At 40.0% G+C, this 13946-nt stretch overlaps 2 protein-coding genes and 1 long non-coding RNA gene across 4 annotated transcripts in view; 1 reads left to right on the top strand and 2 right to left on the bottom strand.

Annotated features, from left to right (window-relative positions):
* The window catches only part of LOC109478083 (partitioning defective 3 homolog), a 61092-nt gene extending 53168 nt beyond the window's left edge, over window positions 1–7924 (bottom strand). The window contains exons 1-2 of the mRNA XM_019779551.1: window positions 7159–7924; window positions 6684–6810 (exon numbers count right to left, since the gene is read on the bottom strand). Coding sequence (XP_019635110.1) covers window positions 6684–6803 — 120 coding nt within the window. The 5' untranslated portion in view covers window positions 6804–6810; window positions 7159–7924. The remainder of the gene's footprint in view (window positions 1–6683; window positions 6811–7158) is intronic.
* A 673-nt stretch (window positions 7925–8597) lies between these two features.
* On the top strand, window positions 8598–11179 carry LOC109478123 (protein FAM111A-like). 2 transcript variants are annotated; one of them, XM_019779613.1, is made up of 3 exons: window positions 8598–9077; window positions 9439–9578; window positions 10056–11179. In XM_019779613.1, exons 2-3 carry the CDS (start codon window positions 9444–9446, stop codon window positions 11154–11156), a joined length of 1236 nt encoding a protein of 411 aa, XP_019635172.1. In that variant the 5' UTR covers window positions 8598–9077; window positions 9439–9443; the 3' UTR covers window positions 11157–11179. The 2 variants fall into 2 exon arrangements, with proteins under 2 accessions (XP_019635172.1, XP_019635171.1); XM_019779612.1 differs by having other exon boundaries at window positions 9403–9578.
* An 80-nt stretch (window positions 11180–11259) lies between these two features.
* LOC109478124 lies at window positions 11260–13209 on the bottom strand. The gene is made up of 2 exons (XR_002140711.1): window positions 12750–13209; window positions 11260–12592 (listed from the first exon to the last, which is right to left on the bottom strand). It is a non-coding gene; the product is annotated as an uncharacterized LOC109478124 (long non-coding RNA).
* Window positions 13210–13946: the final 737 nt, after the last annotated feature.

The raw sequence follows: 13946 nt of genomic DNA, 5'->3' as shown, positions 1-13946 counted from the left end.
CAACAGTAAAACTGGTACTAAAAATGCCAGTCTTAGTTATTTATCTAGTAGTACAGTGATGTCCTGTCAAGCAAAACATTCCTATAGTTATAGTATTATGAACTCTTGTTCCAAGAATGCTAGCATGAAGTCATAATTTTTAATTCCTAATCTGATGACACTTGGCAAACGTATGTCTCTAGCCTTTCTAGACTGTTAATCTGTGATTAGTAATTGATTTGTAATAAAAACTAACAGCTTGCCTGTAATCTGCAAACCACCCAGAACAACATTGATTAGACGAAGAACCTGGGGTCGTGGGTTCAAGTCCAGTGTTTTCTGTGTAGTCTTAGACCAAGAGGTACTCCAACTCTTTCAATGAAAGTCTTCAAAGGCAAAGGTGGATTCCACAATATTCCCTTTGGGCATTGTTTTGGTGACTTGCCAAGGTGCCAAAACAACTTCTAACCTACAGCATCTGGGGAAAGTTAGAGGTCACAGACAAGGTCGACTTTGTGTAGTTTTCACATCACTCAAAACAGAATCAGGACTCAAGAATTTTGAAGAGGGAAGAACAAAGGTTAAAAACAAAAACACCAATAAGTAGTACATTTGTACTAGGTAATACTACTACCAGGACATTCTAGGGTTATCTCCAGTAGGAAATATGCTGTTATATTTTCAGTAACTAAAATTGTTGCCATTTTCTTGCAGTGAACCACAGGTTTCTGACAACAGCACTTCCAAAGCCACTTCCTCACCTTGCACTACTAGTGAAGTGGCAAAAAAATACCTGGAGGGTCTGTGAAGTGTATGGATGGGTAGACTGAGCTCTGGTCTCAAAAATGTCACCTGCCATCCATTCTATGGGCCCACAGGGTGTAGGGAGGGGATCTTTTGACATGTTTGCATGGATAATACAACAGTTCCTACAGGTATGAAGCATTATGTGCCATATGCTATATAATATAACAATGTATCATGAAGACATTTAGACATGTAACAAGAATAACAGAAAGTTCATTGATTCTCAGTTGTTCTTTTTAGGGATGCAAAAAGAATACAATTCTCAATTAAAGGACTATAATATATCTATCATTCTATGCTATGGATACTTTCAGCACTATGTTTACAACTTCAAATACAAATACATTAACCTTCAGCATAGGTAGCCATTTGGGAACAAATTCATATCTATTATGGGGTTAGCCAGTAGGCAAAATGGTTCACAAATAATAATAAATAAGAACTGATCTATAAAGCTAATACTGAGGTAGAAACTTTGGGTCTGAGAACATCTGGAAACGAGGTGGAATTTTCAATATCTTTACAAAGTGCTAAAATTTACCAGGCTCCCCCATGGGTGCAGTTACCCAGAAATCCCCTGTCTCCGATTCAATTTGTACGAAATAAATCGCGCAGAACACCACGTAACCATCTGGGTTGTAAACAAGCTATACAGGGCACTGTGTTTTTCCTTTTATTAGATTCCAAGGGAAATTTATTGGAATTGACTTTCTGTAATTGATTTTTTGGAATTGTGGCTGACAAAGGGAAAAAAAATCATTGTTTTTGCTCGTACAGAATTCTAATGGCATCTGTATGTGGAGAAGTCTGTTATATATCACCTAAAAGAAATATGGTATGGAACAAACACTCATTAAAAAGCATCATAAAACCTAACAATGTAAACACTTAAAAAACAATTTGGGCTATTCAATTTTCATTTGGAAGGAGGGGGATATTTTTTTACAATTTTATCATTTTCCTCTCACATCTATTTCCATAACTTTGGTTTGTTTCTTAGAAATTTCAAATTAAGAGAAGTCCCATATCCTTTCCCTTCATATATAAATGTCTTCTATTAAAAAGTCTCCTTGAAAAAAATTCTACCAATTTCTAGGTGGAACATGCCTTGGTAGATTAACAAAAAAGCCATCCCTTTCCCTTTTTTGACCCCCAGAGCAGAGCAGAAGTGACCCCTCCCTAATCAGCAGGCCCAGCCCACACCACCTGGTCTGTGTTATAGAGTGTGGCACAGGGACTTGTCATTAGCTAACTACTGATGGCTTCCTTATGGCAAAACCTCCAGGGATCTGGCCCTGGGCTCAGGGTGAAGTTTGGGAGCACCTTGGCAGAACGTACTGCACTTTGCCTGCGCAAAACCCTGATTTTCACAGTTTTTTCATTGGATGTTTGGTCAACGTTGCATCAGAATTTTGCCTGTTGCAGAAAACATATTTTTCGGCAGTGTACTGCACTGCCCCTGCGCAAAACCCTGATTTTTCACGGTAATTCGTTGGGTGTTAGGTCAACGTTGCATCAGAATTTTGCCTGTTGCAGAAAATATATTTTTTGGCATAACATTCGGAAACTACAGACGGGATCATGTCAACCTTATATACGCGACTACGAGACATTCTGCTGAAGTGCTATGCACAATACATAACGGCTTTCTCGCAGGTGCAGTGCGTTCTGCTGACATGTTAACTTGGGGGGGGGGGAGACTCCACAATTACTCCAGACAGTCACATGTGGAGAATAGATTTTAATAAATCATAAAATAGTCATAAAATTGATTGATTTGCAGAAAGATGAACAGAAGATACTACTCACTTGACGATAACAAAATTACATTTCACTAAATCTATAATGCAATACATGCCAGTAGATAGGGTTACAACACTTAAATGACGAGGGCATTATAGCAAAATGAAGATTCTGTACAGAAACTAAAATGACCGTTTGATAAATATGCCTTTTAGACTCTAAACAAACATGTTGAAGATGTAAACTATACATGGCCTGGGACCTCAAAAGGAATGCAAACATTCTCATGGGCCAACTTTTGACTGTACAAAAATAAATATCGTCAAGTTGGTCAGCCAATAGAGAGGGCCAATGGGATGTTGTCTGTTTATTTTTCAGATGTAAGAAAAGGTTAGGTAACCTGGGTGGCAATATGTACTGCAAAACAAACTGAAGTACAAACTTAACTTATTTCTAGTTTGAGTGGACATATTCTAGTATTGATTTCTACTGATAGTAAAATATACAAAGTGAGAATATGATTTGAGGTACTGTGATACAACCATACAATTGTTCATTCAATATCTATCATTTGAATAAAAGACAGTAAAACATCATATCCTGTATATGATATTTTGACATCTTTGTAGTGCATGTATATCAAACACCAGTTATACAAAAGCTATACTTCACCTTACCTTGATACCAGATTGTCTCAAAACAAATGGTGCATCTGGCAACAGGGTAAAAGGATGCTACTTTCTGTCCATTTTGCAAGATGTCTGTCAGTCTATCAGCACAGGGCTGTTTTCTCTCTGCCACAGTTTAAGTGCAGTTGTTTTTCTATCCTCCCCAGTTGTGTTTAGACATGAACCAAATACTACAACTGGGAACAGGATCTCTCAGGCCTGTACAGGGAAGTTTAGGTGATGTGAAACAGGTTAGGACAAGGACAAGGACAAGGACAAGGTGGGAACTCAGGGGTATCATCAGGGTACCACAGGGGAAAAGTTCATAATCTCCAAGCAGATCCCTCTGCAAAAAGACAGTATCAAATTGGCCAGGCAGTATCCATTAGCCAGAGAAGGTCCGCGACCACCGGTGGGGGTCAGGACAAAAAAAACGGCCATATATAAAAAGGTAATGATCATTCCCCCACAACCTCTGCTTGGAGAGTAAAAAGTTCAAACAGTTGTGTAAATGCAGGACTTGAAATCCTGCCCCCCCCCGTCCGCAGGTAACATTAAAAATTACCTGCACAAGACAAGTTGTTTCCTGTATTCAACATGGCCTTGTACAAGGAAGAACCGCAGCACTTGTCAGCATATCTGATGGCTGAATTTATCACACAAGCATTGACGTCATAAGCCAATATCATATAGACCCTTCGTATGAGATTTATGACTTGGTGAGAGTGGCTAACCCACTGATGCCTTGAGTAGATAACAACACATTACTGGTCATAGCTTGTCCCCAGGCCATTCAGCCACTTTGGATATTAAATATCATTTGATGTAGTCCATTTTTCCTGAAAGATGGGGTTACCTGAGGTCATATTCATTGCCATAGTACTGTTTTAACTTGGGGGGGGGGCAAAACTGTTCATCGCAAAAGTATAGGACTAGGAGATTGTCCGAAATACCAGTACATGTACATTTGTAGTCACTGTGTACTAGTCATTAGTGGTGTGGTGAAGCCATAATGATATTCTCACTCAAATCTTACTGTTTTCTCATTGCACATAAGCTGAGCAACAATAAAACAATATCAGGTCGTTGGCCTTCATTTGAAAAAATGTATTGTCATGCAAATGACTTTGCTATGATCCAAACATACCATAGCACTGTGTCACATTTGACCTACTTTGCAAATTCTTTGACTGCAAGTCTGACTAACGTCGCAGAAATGTTGTGATAGTAGAAACCACAAGGCATTTCCCACAGCTATACTTGGATTTCAGTCATGAATATGTAGGAGGTGCCAAGATCAAAGCACTAATAACATGTATGACTCAGTCAGGATATCCCTGACTCATATGTATTTATTTGCATTTAGGGCTAGGCTTACCCTTGAATCAATCACCCAAATAACAAAGGATCCAAGAATCAATCTTCAAGGAGATTATAAAAGAGCCTCCTTGAAGTTGAGGGAAACAGCCACGTAATAAGTGTAATTTTTTTCCAAATGAATAAATTTTCCTTATAACTTTATTATAGTTATAAGAATTGTTCCTACTCTCAAATTGGGCCTGATACTTATCAAATTGAGCACACACACAAGCAAAAGTGTTATTATTAGTGGCTATTAATGGTCAATGTACTATAAAATCATGTTAGTGGTTACCCAATACATGTACGTATACCATTACACTTCCCTGGGGGACACCTAAGGTTTCAATGAAACTTTCATACCTAACCTAGGAAGAAAAGCACTTTCTGATATGCTCTGTCATTAATAGTATTCTGTGATGCAAATTTTATTACGGTAATCTCATTTTCATTAGAATGGCAGCCCCAGTAAGAAATGAAATCAAAACATAATATGATATCCAAATTTGCAAGCTTTTCTGCACGTCTGTGATAGTCCCCATATTAAGCTTGGTTACAGAGTTTTTTTTTACCAGGTGGTACCATCATTCCAGGTGGCATAACTTGAATGGCGACGTGTCTAGGCTGGAGGACACAAGATCGAGAGGTTATCGGTTCGATTCCTTGCATTCCTGGCTAGCAGTTGTGGCCTTCGGGAGGACTGTGGAAGGATAGGGAGGGCTCTGTCTTCCAAAACCGTGCCTTAGACACAGTGGATCAAGAACACATTGCCCTTATGGCCTATGAGTAGTTGACATAATTGTGCAATAAATGAAAAACAACAAGTCTGTTATTCTTGATTTACAAATGAACAGCACATCCTGTCTACTTTGTTCTTTCTTTGTCTATTGTCTCTTTCAGTTCTTCTTTTGTGTTTTTCTACTACTTGCACATGCAGAAAGGGGGCAATTGTATAAGACAATGGGTTTCCAAGAACCCACCTACTGAATAAACATGTGTTTTATTTTTAATCTGTTTACTTTGAGTCATCCGGGATGTTGATGTGATTTTTTGCACAAACATACAAGAAAAACAGATTAATAATCTTATCTAAACCAGATGTTTTCATTTGCAATTAGAAAGGACGTATACTAATGACTTAGTTATGCCCCCTCACAGAGAACAAGTCTTTCCACTTCTTGGGATTCAATTCCTACTTTCTTGTAGCAAAAGATAGTTGTTTTAAAGCTAAGTGCCCAAAGAAATTTCAGGCAATAAAACAGAATTTTTGCAGTCAATTTCCTAATCAGTTTTGTATGTAGTACATGTAAGTTGAATCGACTCTGTTCCACAGCATACTGATAATCTATGAGGCAAAAATATGTCAGACAGATATTTTCCTCATCCAGAATATTTTTTTTGCTGTCCTGAAATTGCATTGGATTCTTCGTGTTATCTCCCAACACTGCTGTGCAACCATGGAGGTAAATAAACTATTAAACTTATGTCTCTTTTGTATCCAGTCCTATCTTCAGCTTTAAAACGTGTAACATTAGTACTTCTGTTAATAGTGAAAACTCTTCCATGTAGGTATGTAAATCCACATACATTATACTGCCACTAAAAACCTGATTGAACACCAGGAATTCTATTCAAATTGTGACCTGCAGACATAATCTCTATAAACAAGCGGATTTTTCTCAACAGGAAGACAGGTAAAATTGTTGTGATGCTTGGTGGAACAAGAATTCAGAAGATGTTACCTATCCTGATTCCTAGATGTTGTCACACATGTGACATTTATTTTGCAATATGTGTGAAGAAACTTCCTTCTAAAATGGCGCATTTGATGGGTTGCTAATTTTTTTTCTGCTGCAAAAATTGTATAACATATAGAGAACAAGATTCCATTTTGTATAAAGTTGGGGAAAATCGTGTATTTTTGTGATTCGGGGGGATTTTCTGTTTACGAAATCAACTCAAATGCCGCCATCTTGAATGTTGTTAAGGCACAGAGGTCAACAAAATCTGAGGTACCCAAGCTGTCACGCTTGAAATGCGATCTTCCCCTCAACCGAATATTCCACGCCAAATTCCACAGGTAGAGTCAGTGGGTTTGAAAATAAAAGGGAGAAGCAGACAACCCACCTTTCCGATGGCCTTGCGATATCTGTCGGCGGCTTTCTCGATGAGTTGTCTGACCGGGAGCTCGCCGTTTCCGCACGGAACCACGACGCGAGTGTGCCCGAAACATACTGTCACCTTCATCGCTGGGCTGTTGGGGCGTTTAAAACACAACGATCAACCTCATCAACAACATAAATCGTTACCTCAACTTCTTAGCGAAACGTATATAACATAATATCTACAGCATAGTGCTGTTTACTTGAATGGTGAGCGTTTTCTGGTCTCAAAATCGACTCGTGAAACATCGCCCCCCTCCCACTTCAAACTCACAAAGAAACGCCAACCGCTGAAAAGCAGCTCGCAACTTCCTGTGATTTCGGAACAAATACACAACCCAACAACTTCCTGGTGATCGCAAGGACATCTATATGGCTTCCTTTAGACTTTTAGATCTTGTTTCAAGCTCTTACAAAGGAGAACTGAAAGACGAGCAAACCTTTCTGACGTGTGTCACTCCATGGTTTTTCCAAGGCTCGTCGCAGTTTGCCGAGATAGACCGACGTCGGGCGCGTATCAAAACAAAAGCGCGATTCCCACTCCGAGCTTACACAAACTCCCGGTCCCCGGTCGCCCTTAGGACTCCAAAATCCTCCCCAACAAGTAGACTATCAGATCGGAAGGCAGATTTGGCGCTGAAGTACTTCCTAAAGCACGCGAGAGATAAGCCAGTGCGTCGAGTAATCCAGAGGATTTCAGCTGGGATCATTCATAAATTTGCACCCTGTCGGAAAACACAAAAACTTTTCCGTTGCTGACTCACCCGCACGTTACCGACATTCAAGGCATATTTTCTGCAGGTAGATTCCAGACGAATCTTGTCCGTGGACGTTCGTGAATTCCTGGTAGTCCACGCGGCACTTAGGAGCTGTCAGAAGCAAGAGTTGTATCCCTATCTATGGCTGGGTCAGGGCCAAACTCGCTCACGCGTTGACGGCGCACAGCGGGGTTGGACTCGGAGAGATTTTCAGATTTTCCTGCCCAGCTTTCCTGGGTCGCCCGGGGCAAAATTCCTCAAGCACAAGTTCCAAGATGGTTCTGGTATTCCTCAAGGTTTCCTTGGTCACGCTTGGGAACAAGCGGGGAGACTTAAAACTGGGTAAAAGTTGAAGAATCGCTCTTGTTGAGGTGAAACTTCGCACTCAGCTGCCACCAAGCTGAACGCTCCCCTCCCAACGTAACTTCGCTTGAAAATTGGGGACAATACGTTAATGCTCTCGGGTAAGATGATGGGACTGATCAAACGCTCCTAGATCTTCCCAAAACTAGCCAAACTGAATACTTGAATGTAAGAATTATTTATATATAGATTATGTAAGTTACAAAATATACTTTTGGGCTGTAAATTTGGTTCCTTGTGTTTCCCCTTGTTAAGTGAGAGAGTTAATGCTCAGTCCCTAGATGGACTGTTACAATATCTGTGATGGGGAGGGACAGGGTCGTATCGGATGACCCAACCCCTTTTATAAACAAACCGTCCTGTCAAAAGTGATTTGGTTGTTCCAATCAAAGTCTAAACAAGCCGCTAAAACAATTAGAGGTGATATTTCTCATTAACAGTGTCTTCCGGAAACAAATTAATGTAAAAAAAGGCCAATTATTGATTGAAAACATGGTATTATAAAATGACATACTATAATATGACTCATAAGAAAACAATTTGACAAATCTACAACTCGCGACAACTATTGTTACGATACATTGATGGGACGTTACTGGTACTCCGGGCGTGGTACCAATAACACCATTCATTCGTTTTCTAAGGCTACTACGCTTTTAGTATTACTAAGGATCGAAACTCACATGGTGCGATAAGATACTGATTGCATTGAAGTAGTATTCATATAATAAGAAAAAAAACTTACTTATTAAGTTATAGCAAGTACCAAGTACTCGCCCCAAGTACTTACTGCTTCTCCAGCGATCGTTTGTAGAGAAGCAGACGCTGATACTTTGGACAAACTCTAACTAATGTTGAACAAGACATTGGCAATGTAGTTGGCGACAAAATTTTAAAGGCGGGACGTCCTTCTCTTCCTTTTCCCTATCTTTGAAATTCACTAACTCGAGTAACCACACCATGGTTTGTATTAATCTCTAAACCAATGCAGTTCTTTAGCATATACAACAGCGTCATCTAGCGGACACTCTGGGTATAGCATGATTAAGACGTCCTCGGCGTTGATTGGTCAATAACGACCCAATCCAACGATGCAGGGGGTCATTTGCAAACAACCCGCGAAAAGTGAAAGTAGGCTAGCGTCGCGTCCAGCCTTGGAGGACCTTGCTCCAACAAAAACAACTCAGAAAAGGTCAGAAAACCGGCGAAACATCGACTGGCAACTTGAAACTAGGCCGGTAAGATATTCTGAACATTTATTTTCTATCTATAGTCCAAATATAGATGATTTTGTGTGGGTAAGAAATTATTTTTCTCTAGAATGTGGTGCGGGGGCGGGGGCGGGGGACGCTTTTCTTGATAATCCGCCATTTTGTCCCGTTTGAGAATATGATGATATCAGCATTTTGCGTTTTATTTTCGTGGTAATAAAGAACTTTGTAGCCGCGATTCTCGCGAAGAAACGGGCTTGTGCTCGTTGATGGTAGTAGATCTGGATGTGTAGTTTATGGAATCTTTATAATAGAGATATAATTTGTAAATTATAAGATTTTTGTTGGTCAGAATTATCCAAGATCATCCAACATTTGGCAACAACAGCAGAGATGGATCCCACTCCACAGCCAGCTTCTGTCCCTGCAGTGGACCACAGTCTTGGAGAGATGGAGTGGCAAGAAGAGGAGAAGTTCAGCCAGGAATCATCTGAGGACCAGCTTAAGTTTAGCCAGGAATCCTCTGAGGTATTCATATGTCATGTACATTGTACTACTAGTATTTTTGTGTGCCTGTCTTTTTGGGTATAAATAAAGAAATTCATTCATTCAAAATCATAATAGTCATATCACAAATCAATTTTGTGGAAGCTAGCTAGATATAGAGTGAATGTTTAGTTGTCTTGTACCCAGAGCAAGGTCAGTGTCAAACTTTTTCACCATGGAGCCACTATAGCTAGAGCATATATATTAATGATCTTGCTTTGAATACTGTAAGTGTAAGGGTATACCAAACAGTGAATAATGAAAAGGAATTTTCAAATGCCGGTATGTTGTTGTCTTTAGTCTTTAGTAAAGACAAGGCAATGAAAATAGAATTCTCATGGAAGAAATTGCATTTGCATATATATTGAACAGAGAGATAGGTGCCCAGATATCATTCACATCTATTTCATTATTCAGAACAAAGGCTAAACTTTTGGTTGTTTTTTCCCATGTCAACAGGGTGTCTCAGATGAGAATTCTGAGGAACAGGTGGCAGGTGCAGCGTGGGGTGTACGTTTGAGGGATCCTGTTATGGTATCGATGTGTAGGCTGCTTAAAGCCATCTCACGCAGCGCCACTCAAGGTGCACACGACATCAAGCGCAGTGGATACAACAGACGTAACATGGATCTTCTGAAGACATTGTTCGATAGAGGTTACAGAATAAGCAAAGAAGTTGAGAGGCTGTATCAAGACATTTCAGCTGTCATAGCTAATGAGGAGGGTACGGACACTGGTTCAGCTCAGGGTAACTATGAACATGCTGCCCCTGTTAGCTGCCAGAAGTTTGGTCCAGTCACTATTCTTCTCCTGCAAAAGCTACTACCAGCTGCAAAGTCTGTTGGGGTTGTCTTTGTGGAAGTAGAATCCAATGGTCACCTGTCTATCATTGTATGTGGAACATGTTTTCGGGTTGGCACAAAGTATGTGATGACTTGTAAGCATGTTCTTGATTCAACTATCAAATATCTGTCAGAAAATCCAGGGAAGGCCTTTGTGGAGTTCAACTTCTTTGAAGACCCTTTAAGTCCCTTTGAGCAAATAAGATTCCTGATTCAAAAAGAGGTTCCTTGGCACAGTGATATCAGTGATCTTGACTACTGCGTGCTTGAATTCTCAATTCCAGATGGCCAAATGGCCGAAGTTCAGACAATGCTGCCGGCGCTTGGTCCCCTGGTTTGTGATGTAAAGCATTCGGGTACCATCACTTTGGTTGGGCACCCAGGCGGGGACCCCAAAGTCATGGACCCAAGCTGCCCCTATCCACACCCAGATATAGGGGTGTATCTGAAGCACAACCCTCAGCCTACGGGAGACTTCTCCCAGCTAATCGACCAGCGTAGGGTAACCTACTGTTCTGTGATGGGCCATGGGTCCTCCGGTGCCCCTGGCTTTGACAAGGAAGGAAACCTTGTGGTCATGCATGCTCGTGGGTACCGTCCGCATGGTCAAAACGTAGAACAGGGAGTAAAGATGACCGCTATCAGGGATGATATGAGAAACAAGTGTCCAGAACTGTGTGAAGAATTGTTCCCTACACCACAGGGCGCATCCACTTAGACAAAATCTTAGAAATACAGGGTCTGTAAGAAGACTTTTAATAATCTGTTGTCCAAATTTTTTGGCAAAGGCTAGGGTTGGCAGGTTTTTGCTTGGGTCAGACAGGAAACCTAATCTTCAAGCAAATCTTTTGGTGGCTGCAAAGACTGACTTTCACATTGGCCAGGCAGTATCCATTTGCCAGACTGTGAGTTACCAGAAGATCTGCTTGGAAAATATGGAAACCAACCAAAGATGAATTGTGGTAATGTCAACAACCATGTTATTTTTGTTATTGTTCTCTATAAAATTATATACTTTGCATAGCTTTCCCATGGTGCCATGTAGTTTGCTAATAATGTAGCTTAGCTTTAAGTTTCACTGTTATAAAACATGTTATAAAACAGCATGTCGGCAGAATGCACTGCACCCGCACAAACTATCTACATGTAGTACATTTGTATTGTGTATCTTTAGTTTTCAAGTGTTGTGGAAAAGATATCATCTGCAATGAGCTAAATCCTGATACAACATTGACCAAATATCCAGCGAAAATGTAAAAATCCAGGTTTTGTGCAGGCACAGTACATTCTGTTGACATGCTTTTTAAGATAGGTCTGCAATTACGCTTTGTCTTTTATTATTTTTACCCAGAATAGATGCAAAGTGAGATACTAGTAACCAAGAGTGTGATATATACTGGTATATTGATGTGTAATGACAGTTTTAATTATTTTTACTATGTAAAACAGACTGGAAGAAAACTGTTGCTCAAAACTACTGGTATACAGAAATGACAATGATAAAACCGTAACTAATTAATAACTGTCTTAATTGACTGTCTTTTCCATGTTTTCTGTAAAAGTATCAATATCTACCTGTAATGTACATTGAAAAGTATTTAGGTCCAACTATCCACTCTGCCAAATCAATGTATGTAGTGTTTTCTAGATGAACTTTTATATCACCATGATGACATGTCACTGACAACAAGACAGGGTACTGAATATGTAGTCTGACTTTTATCTATAGACTTTTTGACTTTTACATACAAATGTACTATGGAAGCAGTGGTTGTACTATATGATAGGGACCAAATTAATACTATGCCTTTGGAGTACACTTTTTATGTAGTAGTATTTGAGGGCTGTGGAAAACAACATTGTAATAAAGGACCATGTTACACAAGTTTTACATCTTGTACATCAATTGATGAGAACTTTACCGTACCTTTACTTCCTAAAATTATTATCTGTTAGAAACTAATAATAACAGTAACACCCTCCTCCCAACTTTAATCCAGTGTCTCTTTTTATAAATGGACTGCCCTGGAATGGATGTTCTGTTATCTTGTGTTACTTGAAATTCAGGAGATCCTTTCATCACAAGGTTGGATGTCTGCGATCCCCTTTCGAATTCTGTCCTTGCGTATTACAATGGCCAGCTCTCTTGAAGACCTAAGCAGGCACAAAACAACGTCGTTAATGTAGCTCATCCGAAAGTAGCCAAACCTATAGATGCTGACAATCGCAAAGAGGTTACAATATACAGCTTTGCTTATGATACAGACACACATACTCATAAGCAATTCAAACCATAATACATGTACCACACCTTTAGGGCATTCTCCACTGCTTGTAGGAAGACATTTGGACGTCCCCCAGAGTTTTCGCAGCCCTCCATGGCATCAGCCAAGTCCTTTGTCAAATTCTTCTTCACAGAGACTTCCCCAACAGCAGTGCAACCTTTCGCCGCTTGGTGCGCTGTGGTCTTGTTGCTGCTACGGTTCTTCCGCCGATGTCTGCGGGGTTTTCTCTCGTCATACCCCGACATTGCAGCTTGTAGCAGGACAGCGTTCGCACTCGAGAACATCTTGCAACGGTGACTCTCTCTGCAATGAGTCCTTCAGTGCGCCTGCCCTCCTTTTTAAACAGTCTCTAGCGGTGAAATACAAAAGCGGCGCCCAAGAGTTCTCTACATTGTGCTTGATAATGCCAGGTAATTAAGTTGCTACGAACAATAACGCCGACTTACCTTTGCTTGGCCCGTTTTGTATTGTTTAACATTGTTATGCACCGCATTGTGCAAAAGACAATAGAAGCATTTAATAGCTACACATACTAAAAAGACTGAGTACTAGTAATCTTGACTGATTGGAAAGTACACAGTAAAAATTCACACCATTCAGATTCAGTGTTTCTCTTGTGCTTTTAGGACAAAACGCGTCACTCCGCTTAGATCTGTATCATTATTACACAACTATAGCAACGCGAAACAAAAGCGCCTTGGGGAAACAATAGGAAATATTCCTCTGTTGAAATTTTCCAGCCTAAAACTTATTAAAAGCTCTCTGATATCACTAGTTCTCTGATACTACTAGCTCTCCAGTTACAACTTTCTAACGATGTTTGAAATACCATGGAAATACTAAATACATGTAGCGTAGTACCAAAGTAGGTCAAACCAAGCACCCACAACATCCAAATTCAATTTAATACAATGTAGTTCTCTTTTGAAAAGAGGCTGACGGCACATTTATGGTAAATGCATTGTTTCAGATATGTTTCAAGTTGCGTTGACGAGCTGTTTCATCGTGCGCACTTGCACAATAAGACCGCGAAAAACGACAATTACCAAGAAACAAAACTATTGTTATAACTATTTAGCCATCTGTCCCTTTAGATACACAAAGGAAATGAACACAAACTTACATGGGAAACGTAGTCTGTATGTGTGCATAAAGTACATGGTTGATTCTCTTTCTTTACTCTATAATGGCAGTCGTAACGTGTGTTCCTCTAGCTGTGTAAC

The sequence above is a fragment of the Branchiostoma belcheri genome, unplaced genomic scaffold (assembly GCF_001625305.1).
Source record: "Branchiostoma belcheri isolate BF01 breed outbred unplaced genomic scaffold, Haploidv18h27 scaffold42, whole genome shotgun sequence".
NCBI classification, from domain to species: Eukaryota; Metazoa; Chordata; class Leptocardii; order Amphioxiformes; family Branchiostomatidae; genus Branchiostoma; species Branchiostoma belcheri.
Note: the sequence above shows the minus strand (reverse complement) of the source record. Positions and strands in the feature narration are given on the sequence as shown.